The following is a 19,971-nucleotide window of genomic DNA, read 5'->3' as shown; positions in this document are numbered from 1 at the left end:
AATCTTGACAATTGACACTTAAATCTGTTAATGTGATTGTAGTGTAAATATTTTCCATGGCCTGCTTTGCTTATATGTCTTGTTTGTGAATCTTATTTGGTTGTTTGAGGGTGTGACAGTGTAGGGAATAGATATCCCAGATGTTTCTCTTTAGTGTTGAGTCCTCCTTTAGGCTGATTCGTGCCTGCTGTTGACATTGTATTGATCGCGTCAATTGGATACACCCAAAGCCCCTTGTTCCCTAATTACCTTTCGACTTTATGTTAAATAGGATGTACAGTGGCTCCTGAATTTTTAATCTCAGTATTATTTGTAGAATTTCAGCTATTAACAGTCACACAGTACCTCATGCAATTTCTCTATTGCTTGATTGCTCCGTGATTCTAATTATGCCCTTCTAGTCTCCATTTTTCCTGATTGGTGCCTGTTGTACGTACCTCGATCCACTGCAGTGCCCCTACACCTATTTTAACTAGGGAGGGACATTACTGAGAGAGAGAGAGAAAAGCAGAAAAGCCTGAGAGGATGAAAATCTGAAAACCTAGTGTCCGGAACCTAAGTGTTCCGGACAGTGTATGAAATAGAGGTTGTTTCATGTCTTTTCTGAAGCAGCAGCGATGTGATCTCTATATTGTACTTTTCAGGAACAGGATGTGCCTGGTTAATACTTCAAATTAGGCCCGGAAGATTTCTGGACATTCAGAGTGGCTCCCATTTCTCGTGACTCATAGTTTAGTGGAACGATAATATCGTCATCCACAATCTCAGCTGTCTCACCTGTTGAATTACAAGGCCTGGTGTTGCATATTCAAGTGAACGACTTGTTTTTTTTTATCGTCCCAATCCCATTTCCTTTAAATCATTTCCCCACCACCTCACTCTCTGTTCCCCTGCTCTTTTTTTCCTCTCTCTTAATTCACTGAAAGGAGCTCTGAGTTTATGAATATTTAAAGTGGAGCGTTATTCACAAAATCTTTATTTAATGGCGCCTACATTCACATCCTCCTAGAGGATTTTAAAGGCTTTGGTTTCGAATCAAGCAGAGACGTGTAAACTGTTGTTCTTACAGTGAGCTCGCTTCTCCCCTTCTGCCGTGCTTCTGTTAAAATATGCCTGCTTGCTGTTCCTGCAATCCCTAAGAGCAGGAGTGGCTCACCTGCATAGACAGAACACATGCTTTATTCAGGTGATGTATCATTCATTTGATGCTCCTGGCTGAAGTGGATGCAGCTGAGTCATTCGTCTCAGGTAGAAGGGGTTGGAGGCATAAATTAGAGCATCAGGTCTAGTGACGGGCACCAAAAGGACTCTGGGTAGGTGGCCAATCAGCAGCTTTGTTATTCCTGAAAGCAGAAAGCACAGAAACATCATAGTAACTTTGGTCTTCATGGTGATGCGTAACCTTGTGCAGTTACAATGAGGTGTCCTCTTTTCTTCCCATCTCATTTTGCACAAAACTACACAGACAGGAAGCAGCAACTCAAAGTGAATTTTTCTGCTAAATGCTTATTTGTGCAGTGTGCCTTTGGGTAGCTACAAGCACAACAATGTCATTTTGTTTTGCTCGCCCAAAAATATTTAGATCCATAATTGTTGAAGCATCAATTTGGCAAGCCTCGCTGTCGTTTATCCCAGTAGGTACCATCACGCTCTGAAGTTATTTTTGTATTTGCTTTCTGTTTCATTTGTTTGTTTTTAATTTGCATTCCTCTTGACTTTTTTGTGTGTGTGTGTGTGTGTGTGTCTGTGTGTGCAGAGAAAGTGTTTGGAGAGTTTCTGAGCTGGGAGCTGGAGGAAGCAGTGTCTCACCTGCCTCTAAAGCCTGGCCAGGCTGTGACACTGACTGTCAACATCAAAGTCAAGCTGGACTTCTCCGGTCAGGAGAACCTGCTGCAGGACCTCAATGATGGTGAGTGGACACCTTTCACATTATAACCCTGGTAGCATACTGTATGTCAGTGTAAACCTGCTGAGATTGTTCAATTGTTAAAATGGTCCTCTGGATAGATCCACAATACAATACTGTTAAGTTTTCCCTGCAACATACTGTATATGAGTATAATGTTATAACACATTATATACATATATTATAATTATGGAATTTTGTAATTAGTCAATATGAAGTCCCCCTCCACTCAAATGTGTTTTGTGTTTTGTTTCTTCACTTCCTATCCTCCACATCACAACTAGTACAGAAGTAATATTTTCATATTCATAGATTCTGGATTTTTTAGTGAAAGCAAAGGAGTAGATATCATTTAGAGATTTTTAACTTAACAATTGAACTCTTTGTGGAGGAACTGTATGAGGCAAAATTAGTTTTTATGATCATTCCAGCAGAATATTTTTTACATGTCTGGAGGGGATCTTTAACAGCCTGTAACATAATTCATTTAAATGTGTCACGCTGTTCGACAAATCATAAATCCCTTCTATTAAACTGCGTTATGTAGAAATTCATTATTTGATGTTTAAACATATTTTAAGCTATTCCAAAGTGAGTTTGTACATCTTTCACCTTTTGCACATCTTGTCAAATTATTCTTATCAATTGCTACAAAACCAAACAGAAATACAGTATGTACACTATATGTTAAAAAGAAATATAATTCAACAGCACCACAAACTACCACCTTCAAAATGATCAACATGTCTCCAAAACAGAAACTGAACATTAGAATCTTCATGAAGGAAGGATTTATTTTAGGGCTTCAGCAAGGTGGACCTAACGAGTGCACCTTCCTTCAGTAGGCAGAGGTTTTTCCTATATTTATCCTGAAGTGTCTTATAATAGAATTTTCATAGCGTCTTCTAACTGTACAGCTGAAGTTATGCACATGTTAAACGCAAAACTTTGAGTTAATTTACTGCCGTACACGGAGCCCTCCTTGTTATACTTTTTGTTACAGGGAATCTGGCTGCCTTGTTTAAGATTCAGTAGTAATAGGAGAGAGGTCTCAAGGTCTCTACACCTCCATTTCTCTCCTAGCTTCTGGCTTCCCCACTTCAACAGTTGGATATCCTTTCTTCTAATTCTTATTCCTAGTTTTGAAAAAAAAAAAAAAACAAGTCTGATCTTCTCCCCTTGCTTGAAGCTCATTCATTGTGTTCCTTCTCCGGTCTTTCTCATACTGTAGTTAATACTCAGTCTCCTTTCTTTCCTGTCTCGCTCCTGGCCTCTCTACCTCCTTCTCCACACTGTTGAACCTCTTCACCACAGACACTATGAGCTGATAAATATTAATGAGAGATCAATATGGACCGGCTCCTGCACCACAGAGACTTTACTCTGCGTGTGGTTTGTGTGTGTATGCATGTGGACTCAGATGACTGAGAAAGTAAACACATACGACGCTGCATGTTTATCTCAGCCTCAGTGCCATTCTCCTCATGAGGTCATTTAAGCGATACTATTTCAGTGTTTTAATTAGCCGAGCAATAATTGAGGCCCTGAATTAAGGAGATAAGACATGGTCTAAACAACAGCTTTGAATGCAGTTATTATAGTGACATTATGGGAAGCAGTTTTTGCTAAACACATTTGATGCTATCTAACTCTCTAATACATTAACATAATCACATTAATGTTGTGTTAATATACTGATGGACATATTTGCATAAAACCAGTTGTTTGGCTTTGTTTTCAGTCTGTGCTCCTGTGTGCTGGAAGTTCTGCCATCTTTGCTAATTCAACTGTAAAATCTTGATTATTGAAGGCAAAAATGTTGCATTCAGCAACTGTTAAATTGTACTGCTTAGCCATCACATATTATCACAAAAATTTTAATAGCATCACATTGTACAATTAGTGAAATGTTACCGTGTTATAGGCAACAGCATAATAGGCTTAACCAAAGTCTCCCAACCAGAAAAACATTTGCAGTAGTTTGACATTTTGGGGAATGCGCTTATTTGCTTTCTTGTCAACAGTGAGAGAAGGGCTATTTCTGAGCCAGGTGCAGTCACTTCCTGGGGTCTTGTCATCACAGTGAGGTTGCTGAGCAACCATTGGAGACTCCAGACTTCCAACTATTCCTTTAATCTAGGAAACTGCTGTTTTGTGATGCCTGGACCAGTTGACGGACCAGTAAACTTCCTCCCCCTGCACCTGTCTGATGGTGGATAAGAGGGGAGGCTGTGCACAGCCATTTCTATAACATCCACATCCACTTCATGCAGTGATTGGCCAGCTGTACGGAAGTGAGAGAGGAGCCAGCGTTCGAACTTCTCTCTCTAGCTCTTCTTTTTCATTCTTGACAGCTATCTCTGTCACTGTTCACGTGAACAAACGAGTGCAATGCTATGAACGTCTTCCAGGAGGGACTGTCTGAAAATATGCACTATTATCCCTGTATTTAAACAATATCACATCTCCCCCATCACCCTCCCCTCTCTGTAACGGTTGGCTTTTGACTCTGCCTTTGAGTGAAGTCATTCTGAACAACTATAAACACGTTTGATTTAGTATGTGGTCAGACAACGCGTTGTAAGAACCAGCTCTGAGCGACCATAAATTGAGCTTTACGGGGAGTTACATGCCAGAGCTGTTTGTTGGCAACTAGCAGCTGAGCACAGTAAAGGCTAGCTGTTTCCCCTGGCTACCTGCTACCTGTCTTTATGCTAAGTTAGGCTAACTGCCTCTTGACTCTCGCTCCACTTAATAACTGTTCCTTTAATTCTTTCACTAATTAAACATGTCTTCTACACAGATGAATTAACCTTCATATGGCTTCACAGTTTTTCACTGCACTGAAAGATCTCTGAAAAGCGGTAGTATGATTAGTATAAATATGGCAAAAGGCAGTATAGGCGCTATGGTAGGTCGCTAGGGAAAAGGAGAGGTAATAGCAACATCTTGAAAAGAAATGGTCTTAAATGAATAGTTGACATTTTGGAAATGTATGCTTAGCTAAGCAAATCACCTGCTGTCTCAAACTTGATATTTATCACACAGACGTGAAAGTGGTTTTGATCCTCTCATCTAACTCTTGGCAAAAAAGTGAAGTGTAATTTCCCAAAATGGCTAACCATTCCAGCGATTTTCAGAAATGGCAGCTGTGCTAAATCCTGGTCTGAGGCGACTACCTGTTGCTGATTTACAGCAGTTATAATAACAGACCAAATTTTAATAACATATTGAAATGTGAAAACGCCCATTGTTTCAGCAGTATTAAATTAATGAAAACTATCCACTGCCCATGTTAGCACTAGTTAGATTAATATAATCAGTACTGGATGAAAATAGTGTTCTAACATCAACTGGCCCCCTAGCACCCCCATCCAGAATCTGAAGGTGATTGTGAATATGTGGATGAATATGAATGTGAATGCATATTAATGAATTTCTCTACCTTGCTCAGGCGAAAAAGGTCTTCATGTACACTCTTTTTCAGTCTCTCTGTCTCTCTTTCACACCTTCTCTCCCGCCTTCTCTCTTTCCAGCTCCACAGCCTGAGGATAAATGATAGCTCACAGCTTGGGTAGTGTGTGTCAGAGCCTCTCTGATGTGTATGCTGCCGGTACATTGTGTTAACATCAGCACTTCTCTGTATTAAATATAACTGTGAGCTCAGATGTCTCGCAGCCCGCATATGACCAAGGTGTAGCCTTTGTTTGTCATGCTGTATCGGAAGTGGGAATTAGTTTGTAGCTGATTCACACCTGTCAGAGCGTCGAGAATGATATTATGTATCATCAGTGGGATTTATTTTTAAACTTCTCATATGCTGTTAAAATGATCAGCTTCTGTTCATATGTACGTGTGTAGGAAGTCAGTCCATCAGCAGTGCTGCGCTAGATGTCGTCTTTGTGTAAAATGTCCTCTGCGTGTGAAAACAGTGCAGAGGGAACATTCAGAACAGGCCGAGCATCATTGATTTATCCGCGGACGAGTTTATCCCTCACTCTGAGTCCGGCTTGAGACCACAACACTATAACTCAGGATCAGACGGGAGTGATGTCATCACTCAGGACTAATTGGCCTTGACTTGCAGCGAGCTTTATCGTGTTAAATGGTGTGAGCGTCATACCTGACAGCGCTACCACAGACATTAATGTTGTGGTTGTCTTTTGAAGAGTGGTGCGGCGGCTGCACCCCACAACCCGGCCTGCACCTCGTACCACATTAAATGTCTGCATCCACGAAAAAAAGTAATGAGACACAAGAACAAATTATGCTGAAAAAGTCACACACTAGCAACGTGAATTAAAGGACTCAAACAGAGAGAGAGAGAAGCATTCAGAGGCTCTGTTGAAATCAGTAAGGGATGAGGAGGTGCTGTCTTAGTGTTCTTTCATTGTTTGTCCTCAGTTGACACTAGTGAGAGAATACGCTGCTGTCCCACTCGCCCCCAAGAAAGCTTTTAAAGTAATAATGTTTGACATGTTCGTGTTAGATTTCCATTCGACTACTCTCTGTTGTCAAGTGATACAACAGTTATTCAACCTTTAGCCCATTCATGAAAGCTTTTCTATTTAATGTTTCAAACATCTGTAGTCTGGTGAGTCTTTTATCTGGGGGATAAGTGTATATATGGATATAGATAAGTAGTATGTGTTAAGACAACATTTCACATTTGAGAACTATGGCTTCTTTTGCTAAATGAAAAAAAAAAACATTTATATTTCTCAAAGTAAGGTATCACAAATGGGCAGGCATCATATTATCATGAGTACCATAAAATTTCAAACGATATCCAGCCCTAGTAGCAAAGGAAGTGATGTTCTTCCAGTCCTACGTTTTGAGTTTGTTGGAAATAAATGGAAGGAAACTGGGCAGTTACCAATAAGTATTGATAGTCACCTGAACTGCTGAACAGACAAAGAGTGCAACCCACAGAACCCTTTATGTAAACCTCATTCAGAGAATATCAGTGGAGAACAAACCACAGTACTGGACTGTTTGACAGGTGATCTCTTTAAAGACCAGTGCACAAACATCTCTGATGAAGTACTGAAGTTTTTTTGTTGCTGAAAAGGAGCACACTGCAAATCGTCAGGGAAACCATACTTTTCTAGCTTTTTTTGTCGAGTAATGTTTTATTAAAAAAGCTTGTAGTAGCAAATGAATAGCCATAGTTTAGATAAGTCAAGTTAAACACCGTGTGAATGGCTGCATGTTAGACATTTGTTACTGCTGTTAAAACAAAGCAGCTGTTTGTAGATGATCTCCCTCTGCCTTTAATGGAGCGTCCAGACCGACTGGAATGGCTTTCAGTAATGATGGTAATCACTTGTTCTTTGTATATTACCTAACAGATTTCTGCTCATCATGTAGCCCCATCCCTCTCCCTCTCTCTGCAAGACTGATAGAAGCATAATGACGTTCTTTCCTACAGTTTCAGTGTTGCATGTCGGCTCAGAACAGTGTGGTTTTGGAAGTGGCACTGAAAGATTTTACTGTAATATATCCTTTGAATCAGACGAATAGTGTATTTTAAAAGTGCAGAAATCAGATTGTCCATCTTCAGCCAATAGTTGTTAAACGAGGCTCCGGTCAAGCAGTGTTTGGTGTTTGACTTGTATTTTCCATCCTCATGATTCTCTTCCCTGAACAGGATATTGAATGAGGTTTTAATGTTTGCACTGCAACAGGTCATATATTCCATATGTATTAGATATATCTATCTTCCAGAGAAGAGGCTTGTTAATATGGGAGCAACTGACAACCGCAGAGATCCACAGTTATCTCATTGACATTCCGATCTATGATAATGCTGTTATAATTATTTCATAAGTGACACTCCCAATCTTTGCTGTTCTACTTAAGCACAGGCAGCGAGCCGGCCACTGATAGAAATGCTGAGTTCACCCGATTCTCCCCGAGGCCGTCAGACAGAGAACGAGACAGATACTGATTGGAGGGAAGGTGTAAAGGAGGAGATGATTGTGAGCAATGCCATCGTTAATCACGCCACCCATTACTCACGTAGTCTTTGTGCCACAGGACATGACGAGTCGTGTATCTCCTGAAAGACTGCGTAGCATAATGGAGGATGCAGTCTATAAAGTCTGAGAGTGTTTCTCTCTGTATTTTTCTGGTTGTTCTATTTCCTGCCACCTTAAGTCTATGTCTCGATGCATATGTGATCTGTTTAACAGTAGGTTATAGAGAATGGAGATTACCGTCACCAGAGGGGTGACAACAGCTGACAATGACAAGTTTCACTCAGACAAAAGTTAACAATAGTGATAGAAACAGTTTGAAATCTTTGGTCACCCTAGATCACACTGTGATGTATATTTTCAGTGTCAAAAATTTAACAACATAAAATGATGCTGAATACACTGGCCATATTGTATGCACTATTTTTGAATAAAGTTGAAAATGAAAAAGAAAAACAGTGCCAGCTCTTTGGCCGAAGCTCATTTTTTGTTTTAATCGCATTTTCAAGCTCGTCGATGGATGGCACAAGTCGATGGTGTGATACATATTTCTTTTTTGTAGACTCGAAATGGGGCATGTAGTGAATCTTAGATTTTTACTCGTAAAGCTATTATTGCACTTACAGTAACGTAACAAATGTAGTTGTCAACTCAAGTACTTCACCTGGTTCACTGTCTCTTGTGTGTGTGTGTGCAGCACACACACACACACACAGGGCTCAGCCCTGCCCGCAGTGAACCATAGTGAGCAGAGTAGCGTGATCATAAATGACAGCTAAATGCAGCAGAGACTCTCACACTGAGCTGAAATTAAACTAGTGCACATAAATTAGGTAAATAACATAAATAAAGACAGTTTCTTCTGCGTTTTGCTGTCATTTATAGTCGTCGTCTCGCTGCTTCCCTCTTCTCTGCTCTTTCTCAGCGCGGGCGGGGCTGAGCCCTCCGTGTGCATGCAGAGGAGAGACAGACAGCAGTGGAGAGTTGACGACAACTAAACTTGTTACGTTACTGTAAGTGCAATAAAAGCTTCTCAAGTAAAAAGCCAAGAAGAGTAATTTATCAATGTAATCCACGCAAAAGATGGACAGACTCCAAATGATGAGAAGTATCGCTGTAAAGAGTGTGATTTACATCCCAACGAAATAAATGATAGCATAATATGAAACAATTTATGGTCACACGATATATATCATCATATCACACAGCCCTAGATGCTAATTTGATTTGATAACAAGAAGATGCAAAAACAATCTGTGTGTTTGCTTCACTTAAAATATGATTTTCTGCGACTCATCATACTAAAGAGATTCAATAAAAGGAAACAAGTCCATTGTTTTCTTTATTGTCCCTATTGCTAGAGACAAGCCTTTACTAATGATGTCCCCTGCTTTATAGTTCATTATTTCAGTGAGAAGCCCTCCTGCTTTCTGATCTGTTCCAGTTTGCTGTTGCAGTTCTTTGCTGTGAATGTGAGCTCAACGCTTTTTTCCGTGTCCACATAGTCGTGCTGTCGCTCTGACTTCCTTATTAACAGAAGTACTCTTCCAATTGGTTCTATTTTACCAATCTTGCATGTGGTTGTTACAGTTTGATTGTCTGAATATGACTATCTGTCTATCTTGAGCCAAATTGCTTGAGCTGCTGCAAAGCCCGGTAATTTCCCCTCTCTAAGGGGAAATTGCGGGGCTTTGCAGTCCACTGACGTCAGAGAGTGATATGGCGGCTTTGACGTCAGAGCGTGGGCTCTGGGCGTCATTTTTGAGTATTGTCTGAGTGGGTTGAAAGCAGCAGCCCCTGTGGTGGTGCCGAACACAGCTGCTGATAGTGCAGCTGCTCCTGTGTCCACACTGCTTCTCTCAAGGTCACGGATGTAAAATCATTCATTTATTCCTCACATGCTTGTAGTAGCATGAACCCTCAGATTTTCTATTATTTAAGAAAATAGAAAAACTCAATTTCTTTGTACCATAATTTGAAAGTAGGACATTTGCTATCTAGCAGAACAAACTGACCACAGCATTTTGAGAAAAAAATACATTGATATCATTAGTATATCTTACTAATTATGCCTCCATTTATATGAATAGACATATATGTGTGTATTTATATGGATGAGGGTAGACAAAATATTGGTAGCACCTCTCATTATAACGCAATACAATTCAACAGCACCACAAACTGCAGCCTCCAAAATGACCATTAAGGTGAATCAATGCCTCCCTGAACATAATAACCTTTATGAAGGTAGGGTTTATTGCAGGGCTAGAGTGTATTAGTTTTGGCTGGGTGTACCTAATAAACTTCCAGTTGAGAGTATACATCCAAGCCATAGATTACTGAAAAGAAAGGTCTGCTCTAAAACAATTTAAACTCTGCAAAAAAACCCACTATTTGCAATGTATGTTTTGCAATTTAAGTGTTGTTCCCATGCAGATGTGACGACATGTCAAGATATTTCCAACACATAGTCAAGTTCGATAGAAAAATGATTCCCTGCAGAATCATTAAGAACTTGCTTCTTTCTAAATCATTCAACAATCATTTATCAGGCAAAGCTTTAAAAGATGTAAAAAGGCCATAGATACCAATTTCTCCTTCACTAACAGCCTCAGTATGCAATCAGACACCAGACATGTTGTGTTTTGAGCTAAGGGGTGTGATCACATTGTGTTACCAGAGTCACGACATTTTTTTTTAAGAAATTGGTTGGTTGCTTGTTAAATTAATATGTATACACTCCTACTTTTGATCAGAAGTTTGTTTCCTGGGGGTCATCAAGTAATTCTTAGGAACATGGTGATTCTGGTAAATGTAGTAATTCACTAACTGAACAAGAAGTAGATGAGAGTAGGAGAGTGGTTACATTAAAATGATAATTAAAACAATTAATCATAGCTCCTGTAAAGTACTGTAATGCATCACAGACTGTTGATATTTAACAGCGTGAGACCTCCTGCTCTGCTGCTCTACTAGCTGCTGTTCACTAATAGCCCTGCTTATTTTGCTGACTCTGTGATGCTCTGATGTCTTTTCAGATGGGATCAGTGTGACAGGCTTGCCAATCTCCAGTCCACTGCGCCAAGTCCTCAAACCCAGGCCCGAGACCAAACCTGTCAGCAGCGAGTCCGGCAAGGCAGAGTACAGCCATATTAAGGTAAATAAACAATAGCTTCTGTTAAGTGCATGAAAACAAGCCCTATCGTTTTGCTCAGGATCAAGATGCAAGCAGTGTTTTCATTGCTTTGTTTTATTTTGTGTTTCCTGGCTTGTAGCATAGATTTGGGAAAATGCATGTTCAACCTGGTGCATCTCTCACTTCACCTTTTCTGCTGATAATGAATCTCAGATTGGGGATATTTAACCCTCCACTCTTGGTCTTTATCTCTCTTATTACCCCAGTAATGCTGTGTAGAGTGCTGTGCATGTCTTTGCAAAACTTGAGGTAAAACTATAGCATTATTTACCACTAAACTACAGCTTTCTGTATATGCCCATAGAGAGAACACTGAGTTTATTTGGCTGGTGTCTCACCTTGGCTGATGCACTCTGCTCTTTGAATGAGGACTCAGAGCACCAACATAGGCATAGAAATGAGAGGAAATTGTTTACAGGAGTTTTTTTTTGTGAAACTGCAAAGAGTGCAAAGGGGAAAAAAAGATGGTGTGACAGGAAAGGAAAAGAGCTACGATGGAGACAGGCAGAATGAGAATGAACAAGATTGAGCTTATCAGCAGGGGAGAAGGTTTTGTTGAGGGCTCGCTGATGTCTGAAGGGAAGAAATGGGCGGGCTGACTTTAGTCTACCCGCTGAGGGTCATCTGAACCGCAGAACAGCCAATCCACCTGCAAGTTTGGTGGCTACGTTGTCTTAACTTTAAAAACTAGAAGAACCTTTTTTCTCTCATCTGTGAATCATCAGGAGAGAAAACAACATTGATGTCAAATGTTCGGATGTGCTCCGAAAAAAAAAAGTCAACTTCTCTGACATTCTTCAGAAATGTTTGACTGGAGGATGACTAATAGTAGAGGAAATGCAAGAGGATGTTTTTGTTCATAGTCAAAGAATACTCTGTCAATGACAACTTTGGACAGAAAAGTGTTTATTAGAAAGAGCAAAATTCTGACTTATAGCTTAGATAGTGACATCACTTACCAACCCAAATTTCTCATTCCATGCATATAAATGTAGACCATGTGCATTGAAAGCGACAGGATTAAATAGACATGGAAGAGCAAACATCAAGAGCACAGGTTTCGCAAAGTGTACTGGAAGATATCGGCACACGAACATGGTACCATATTGGCCCAAATATAAGACAATATTTTATTCAGGAAATTACATTTGAAAAAGTGGAGCTTGACAATTATGTGTTCACAACATCAGATATTTTATTTGAATAGAGGGTGTACTGCTGTAACCGGGTCGTTCCACTATGGGTTGTTTGTTTGTAGCCTTAATGTAGCTATGCTAGCGAGTGCCTTCAAGTCAGTTTATACTGAGTCTTTTAGAGTCAGTTAGTCTTCAAAGTGTTTTGTTAGCTCAGTTTAAGCAGCATGAGTTTCTGGAGGCTCGTGCATCAAGTTTCTCTGCCACGGAGGAAATAAATTGATTACGAGTGAAAACGAGTCCAAAGCGTCTCACGGTGTCTTAACTGCAGAAACACACCTCCGACCAAATCATCTCTCAAGCAGCCAAGAATTACTGCTGTAACAAATGACGGTGAACTAACAAATACAAACAGACAGCCTGAAAAACGCTAACTGCCGGAGAAAATAATTGTGATTGCTTTGAAGAGCTTGAGAGGAGAGTGTGTGAGTGTGATAGACAAGCCACACAAATGTGAGATTTATGCTCTGCCTTAATGATATTTCACTTTTATGAGGAAAAAAACGCCTTCGATGATGAGGACTCTCATCTCCTTGGATTAATAATATCTCTGGGAAACTTTCCCAACAGGACTTGGTGTGAGAATGTGTTGTATCTTCTCCCAAAGATTCTGCTGTACTGAAGGGGTGAAACAAAAACCAACTATCTGTATCTGATTCTGTTTATATCACAAAAATATTTGTATTTGGATACTGAAAAGGGGCGGGGCCTACATAGGAAGTTGTTAGAAGTTGTCTCCTTTTTCTGGTTTTCTACTGCCATTTATAATCCTTTTATGTATATGTATAAGTTTAGCTGCCAGCAAAATAAATAAAACAGTAATAATCTAACCATTAACCTAAATTAGTCAAATAATAAAACATAATTTGCATTTGACCTGCACCTTCACAGATAGAAAAAAGTAAACCAACAGGAAGATGAGGTTTGAACATTGGAAAAATACAAGTCCGATTAAGTAATTCGGCCATATTGCATGACTTTTTGTCTAAAAACAGGAGGTTGTGCATGCGATGGGAGGGCATCCAGATGAATATAAAGTTGAAGTGTCTATGGAAAACAATGAGAAGGCTACTGACAGCAATCTGGAAAGTTTTAGTCTTAGCAGTTTTAAGTCAGTCCCTGACTCGAGCTCATCAGTTCCTGTGAAGTGTGTGAAGTCACGCAAAGCACCAGGGTTGAATGTGGGGCCATTAGGTAAAAATACCAGTCAGGATTTATCCATCACTGTCCAAAAAAAGCTGATGATGAAAAGTTAACTAGGATGAACTTTAAACAATAAATATCTGGGGTAATATATTCATATTTGTTTACGTCTCATCTGTACCGACTACAAATCCTACTGGTGCTGCACAGCATCACTGCAAGTAAAATGAACAATTTATTTCCCTTTGGATTTATTGCGTAACCTGTTAGATATCCAGTACCGATGCAGTAAGGGAGAAAAAAAGGACCAGGCATTTCTAAAGACAAGCTGGGCATTTTAATCACTGGTTAGGCTTATTAGAGGCAGAATTTGACTGGCAGCTTTGAATTTCAGAGCAGATATGGTGTTGGAACCCTGGTTAAAGTAAAGCCAATTAAATAAAGATCCTCACCTTGCTAGAACTTGAAGTCAACCTTAAAGCATGTTGTAAAGACGGGAGCTCCTCCCTTCATTTTGTAGATGTACTGTTAGACATACTGTGAGCACCGAGGTGATTCATTTCACTGCGTGCTCAACAAAAGCTTGTGCATTGATTTGTCCATATGCAGTAGTGAATTTATTCTGGGTTTCCAGCTGCATGACTCATCACTGCTATATTTTTTTTCAGCAATTGTTTTCAAACCCTCAACAAGCAGCTGACGCATGTTGACATACAAGAGGTGGACAGGTACAACATTGTTCAACATAAATCCAGACAAAGTTAGTCGTACAAAAACTTTGTTTGTCTTTAAGGAAAAAAAAAAGCTTTGGAAAAACTGATAGGAGGAAGATTGTTTGGCCCATTCTCATAAAATAATACAGGAATCAAGTATGGACAACATCTCAAATGTAATTTCATGCTTTATTTACATAAGTTTTCATTGTTGGTGTCGGCACTGATACAAACTAGACCTTTTATTATCAGAAATGTAAGTGATTAAGATTACAGTAACTATCAGTATTCCTAGGAACTGTGTAGATATCAGATGATTCCTCACCTCAGGATTTATGTTGAATGCCAACAATCACTACCAATGCAGCAAGTAGTGTTCCCTTCATGTAGCAAGGTAGAAAGTGATGGGGGTGGCAGGGTGGGAGTTGTGTGTGCACACAAAGAATCTCAATCAGTATTCGGTATTTCATGAATTGTAACCTTCACCAAGTGTCTAACCCTACTCATACCTTAACCATATTTTATTTGCCATAATCACCGTCTTACTCTAACTTAAACCATGAGAAGATATGTAGAAATCAAGCATTAAAAAAAATCGTCATTGGATATAAAGAATGCCGTCCAATGTCGACACTCTTGACTGGTGATAACGTTGTCCCTGGAAGGCTGCTGAAGCATTAGTGCCAGCAATGCCTTCCTTCCATATTTCTTCATTATCTTACTTCTCTGTCACTTCTCTTTCTGTATCGGTAGACAGGCAGCAACCGACATTCATGTGCAGAGGCAATAAGGAAAAACCTTTTCACAATACAGCTACTTTAAACCTTGTTTTATAAAGCCCTGATCTTCCCGATTCAGTAACAGGAAGCACTGATGTGTTGCCTCGAAGACATCTTTCCTTACTTTCCTCACTGCTATCTGTTTGAGCTATGTCTCTGCATATATTAGAGTGATTTTTGAACAGGCATACTGCTAGTGTTATGTGGACCCTGATTTGTCAGTGTGTGCATGATAGGATGAGAGAGAATTTGTATTAGCTGCTAATAACTGTTTTTGGCCAGGAGGACGGATGGACAGATGCACAGGAAATTGAAAATCTTCAAACTGTCTGGTAGTGAAACAGGGTTTTCCCTGCATATCTAAATCTTAGGTGAGCCAATTGAGCATTAGACCACGTAAACCAAATTTGTCCATTAGTATTGTGTGAGTTTCTTTACTTCTATACTTTTTTCTATATATTGTATTTTCCTCATGTTTAATATATTTGATCTGTGAGTATATATTTGCTACTCTTTTGCCATCGGCAGTCGCTGGTGTGTATACTTGAGCTTGCGCACTATGAGTAAGTAAAGTGCAATCAATCACCACTGATCTGTAATCAGCACAGGAGGAGTCAACATGTTAATCTCACTGACTGTTCATCGCTCAATCTTACCATCCGTTTTTCAATTCCTCCCACCAAATTGCAAATGACTGTGGGCTGGAAAAATGTGTATGCTGTCAGGATGGGATGGATCCACCACAGGTGAAGGAGGTCTGGCTGCTCAGACGTGTTGGTTTTACCGATTATTTACACATTTCCAGCGACTCAGATGGAGGGCACTTCCACAACTTGGTTTCTTTGACACTGTCAATTACTTCTCTCACCTCATCACCGCGGCTTTATGTCTCATTCCACCTGCCTGTCTTCAGCGGGAGCACTTCCTCTGCTCACCTCTCGCAGCTCTGTTACAGTCTGATTGTGTCTGCAATGAGTGCTGTGCCTTCGCAGGGTTCAACATCAGGTTTTTTCCCCACCGGCCCAATTGGTCTATAGATCAGAGTTTTACTAGCTCCCTTAATATTTCCACTGGCCCGCCAGCCAAAAAATGAAAATAGCTCCTTTTTCCCCATAATTTTTAATGATTTATTATACATATTATGTACAACAATGAAGTTCCCTTAAGATTTGGTTGTTTTCCTTTAGTTATTGATACATAATGTTTATATATTACACAAATATGCTAAGTATACACTAAGGCACTTATTGGATCAGTAAATGAATGGTGTATAAATGTAAGTTTCTCCATATTTAGTATAAAGCCAGATGGTATGGAATACATAGGAAGAAACCTTGGTGATTAACACTCAGAGAGCTGTGTGTCTCCTGCTGAGGCTGCTGCTGTCAAAGTCACACAGAAGACATAAACATAACTACGCAGTGAGGATGCCCCTCTTTCTTTTCGTAGCCTTGTAAGTTTCATTCGCTGATGATTTTTTTTGAGTGCTGGTGTTGCATTGTATTTGGGAACCCATCTGATTCACTGGTAAGAGGCTAGTGGGCTAAGAGCGTAGCCTTCCACATGTGTATTTCAGCGAATCACGATGCATTTCATCAGTCACGTGTCTTGAAAACAGACATGTCGCAGACTCTGATTGGCCGTCCCTGGCCAGTGTACAATCCTGCTCATTCACTGGGCCTTCCTGTAAACCTGTCTTCACTGGACAGATGTCATCGGGACTATTTCAAGTGAAGCTATGATACTGAAATACAGAGGCCCCTCAGACACGCCCACCGATTATCTTCAAAACACCAAATGTTGCACCCAGTGCAGTTTTACTTTTCCTTCCCATAATGTTATTGCAACATAGAGATTGCTGTTAGAATATAAATGCACGTGTTACTCTGAGGGAAAAGGTCTGTGAGAGGCCGTTACTGTGCTTCCTCCTGCCTGCATCAGGGGTCTTGGAGTGCACCATTTTCTATATGACGTGCACCTCTTAACCCAGCCAAATATGAAATGAAATAGTCCCATTTCAGGTGGTCATTTGTAAGATATTACTGCAGTGTCTACTGCAGTTATATCTCTGACAGTGGCTTTGAAAGTGGGTTTCTGAGACGCTCACAGGTCCTTCAGTTGGTTATAGTCTACCTCTGAAATTGAGGAGTAGCTGCTTTGCTACTTTTGCTTTTGATACTTGTTTGTCTTTTGATATATTTAGATGATTTTAATCAGTTATTTGGCGTACATGTAGAGCTGAAACGATTATTTGATTAATTAGTTGATTGAAAATGAAGTCCCTTTTGAAAATCTCTTTAGCAGTGATTGTACTTACATTTAATGTTTATTTTCAATTCACATAGAAAAAACAAGTCAAATATGCTTCTATTTGTTATATTTTATGCCAGATAACACAACATCTAGGTGCTGTTTTTTATTAGTTTTGTTTTATTTTGGTTTTTGATTGTTGTATGTCCCCGTATGTATGCCAAGATATTCATCTTAAACATGCTGGTAAGAAGGAAAATTGGATCACACTTCAGAACAGCCGATCTAAGCATTTTCTCAACAATGAAGAGTGTGTCTGTGGTTGTGTGCTGTGAGACAGAACCAGGCTTCTAGACAAGACATGCTGACACACACACACACACACACACACACACACACACAGTGTCAGGGGGGGCGGTTGTGTTGGGGTGGGCAGAGCTTCTTCAGGGCTAATCAAATCCAGTGGAGACGGAGGCAGAGTCGGCTGCCTGCCTGCCTGCCAGCCAGCCTGCCTGCTATTTTTAGAAGCCCAGCCCTGCCGATGGCAGTTCAGCTCTTTTCACAGATACAGATCCCAGCTCGTGATACAGATATTTATAACTGCCACAGCTGTCTGCCCAAGTGTGAAACTCCAGCTGAACAACCAAATGATTTTCTTTTTCTTGGCTCAGGATTAAAGCTGTTCCTTCTTTTCCTCCTCTTTTGTCTTGTTCACCACCAACTTCAGGTTCAGTTTTATCTAACTTTGAATTGGTTTTTGAAGGTTGATCTTTATTGATTGAGCTGCGGATATGCAACCTATGGAGAACAAAGTGGCTGCCCCCCCTCCTACAGACACACACTAAAATGTCTGAAGTATTCCTGTTGCTTTTCACATTAGTTTTTCTTCTAGAGTTTAGGTATATTGACTTGTAGGTTTCACTCTAAGTCACACAATTTTGTTTTTTCCATATTTCTTTTCAACATGATTCTAGCACAATGCAGGTTTCTCACTACAGGTCTCTGCAGTAATGCAGACATGTCTTTGACTTGTCAGTATCCAGCTCCTCTGTCATTTCTGTATGGACTAGTTATGTCAGTAGTTAAAGCTGAACCCTGTCTTTGTTTTCTGGCTTTGCTGGATGAGGCTTCTTTTTCTTATCCCCATCAGTATCTCCATCAGTAATGGAAAACCAGAGCGACAGAAAATAAAATTGATCCTCTGCATATCAGATGTCAGATATATCAGAGTTTGTCATTACATTGTTTACATGCATCCAGGATCGTGTATCCTCTTCCTACAATCCGTGCTTGCCTTAGAGCTCCTGTGAACATCTCATCTTTTAATTGAGCTGCATTAGGATTTAAATAACAGGAGAGACACTGAAGGAGAGCTGTATGTACAATCATGTCTTCTTATGAGACAGAGCAAAAAAAGTCTCAAGACGCTTTCTCTTTTTATAGAAGAGGATAGAAATAGATGGAAATATTTATTCCCTAAATCTATATTGGGATTTCTTTTTACTTATATTTAGTCTTTGGAACATTGCATGTCAAATATAGAAGGAGCGAGGGAAGAAAATCACATATGAATAAAGATTTGTATCTCCTACAGTTCTAAACTGATTCACAACTTCCAAAAAATTCAGTTCTTGCATATGTCCCATCAATATAAAATGGTTTCTATGTTGATGCAACATGAAAGACATCACCCTGTGTCAGGCACACAGTGCTTCCATGTGAAGCTGTTAACTCTGCTGTAGTGGAGGAAAAACCCAACAGTCAAGTCAAGCAATTGATACATGTTTCCTATTGATGCCAAACCTCACTTTGGCTGTAAATAAGTTTATTCAGCTTTGTCACCAGAGATATATATAGAGGGAGACAGGTGGGAATAAGAGTAATAATTCAGTCAACCTATGATTAGACTTCAAATGTAGTCAAACAGCTTGCTTTTGACTAGTGTTTCTTGATGGGTAATATGGGTCCCTGGAGGCTGAACCACAGTACACTTCACAGCAACAGAGATATTCCAGAAAAAAAGAAAGGTATTGAGCAGAAAACACTTCACAGGCCTTTGTGAACAGGCTGTTGCTCCTTGATTCCCTGTCATTTACGACACCATGCTGAAGCATTCAACAGTGCAATACTACTTTCTACCACCTGCTAGGCAGGTGCTCAGACCGTATTTAAAGAAATAAACCCTTTCCAAAAGTTTCAAAGTCTCACCAGGGTCATCTCAGCACAATTCTTTATTACAGAGCTGCCTCTGTGCTGTTTGAAAGCTCCTCCTGTCGGGGGTTTTGACAAGCAGCTCTCTCAGTGAAAAATTTGGCCTTATTTAACATAACTGTCTCCACTGACGCCACAGGGGGACAACAAATGGACTAAATATCCCATCCATCCTCTCAGGGTGGCGAGCTTGGTGTAGTGTGCAACTATCTGTCAATCTGAATGTCTATTTTTAGGTTTCGCCGTCTGGTCTCGGAAAGTTTACTACCTCCGAGTGTCTGCGATCTGCCTGGAGATAGGGAATGTGAGAAAATTAAGACCAATCAAAAGGTATAATCATCATCAGGAAAGCCCCTCCTCACACACGCAAAACCAACAAACCCCATGCCGCACCAGTCGCCGGCTGTTTGCCAACAATTTTATTCCTACAATCCGTTTAATCTCTGAGTGCTTCATTTACCTGTTCTTCTAAAACATGCCCGCTACACACAGTGCTCACTGATTGGGATTTGAAGCTACAGCTGCAAACCACAGCTGTGCCCCTCCTGCCTTCACTTATTCAGTTTATCTGTATATGGCTGCCTGTTGTCTTCAGGCTAGGC

At 40.1% G+C, this 19,971-nt stretch overlaps 1 protein-coding gene across 7 annotated transcripts in view; it reads left to right on the top strand.

Moving 5' to 3' along the window:
- The window catches only part of trappc9 (trafficking protein particle complex subunit 9), a 214,871-nt gene that overhangs the window by 63,039 nt on the left and 131,861 nt on the right, over positions 1–19,971 (top strand). For all 7 annotated transcript variants that reach the window (XM_042434953.1, XM_042434950.1, XM_042434951.1 and 4 more), the window contains 2 exons: positions 1,757–1,909; positions 10,923–11,041. In XM_042434953.1, coding sequence (XP_042290887.1) covers positions 1,757–1,909; positions 10,923–11,041 — 272 coding nt within the window. The remainder of the gene's footprint in view (positions 1–1,756; positions 1,910–10,922; positions 11,042–19,971) is intronic.

Source organism: Thunnus maccoyii, chromosome 15 (assembly GCF_910596095.1).
Source record: "Thunnus maccoyii chromosome 15, fThuMac1.1, whole genome shotgun sequence".
Classification (NCBI taxonomy): Eukaryota; Metazoa; Chordata; class Actinopteri; order Scombriformes; family Scombridae; genus Thunnus; species Thunnus maccoyii.
The sequence above is the reverse complement of the archived record's forward strand: the minus strand, read 5'-3'. Positions and strand labels throughout refer to the sequence as shown.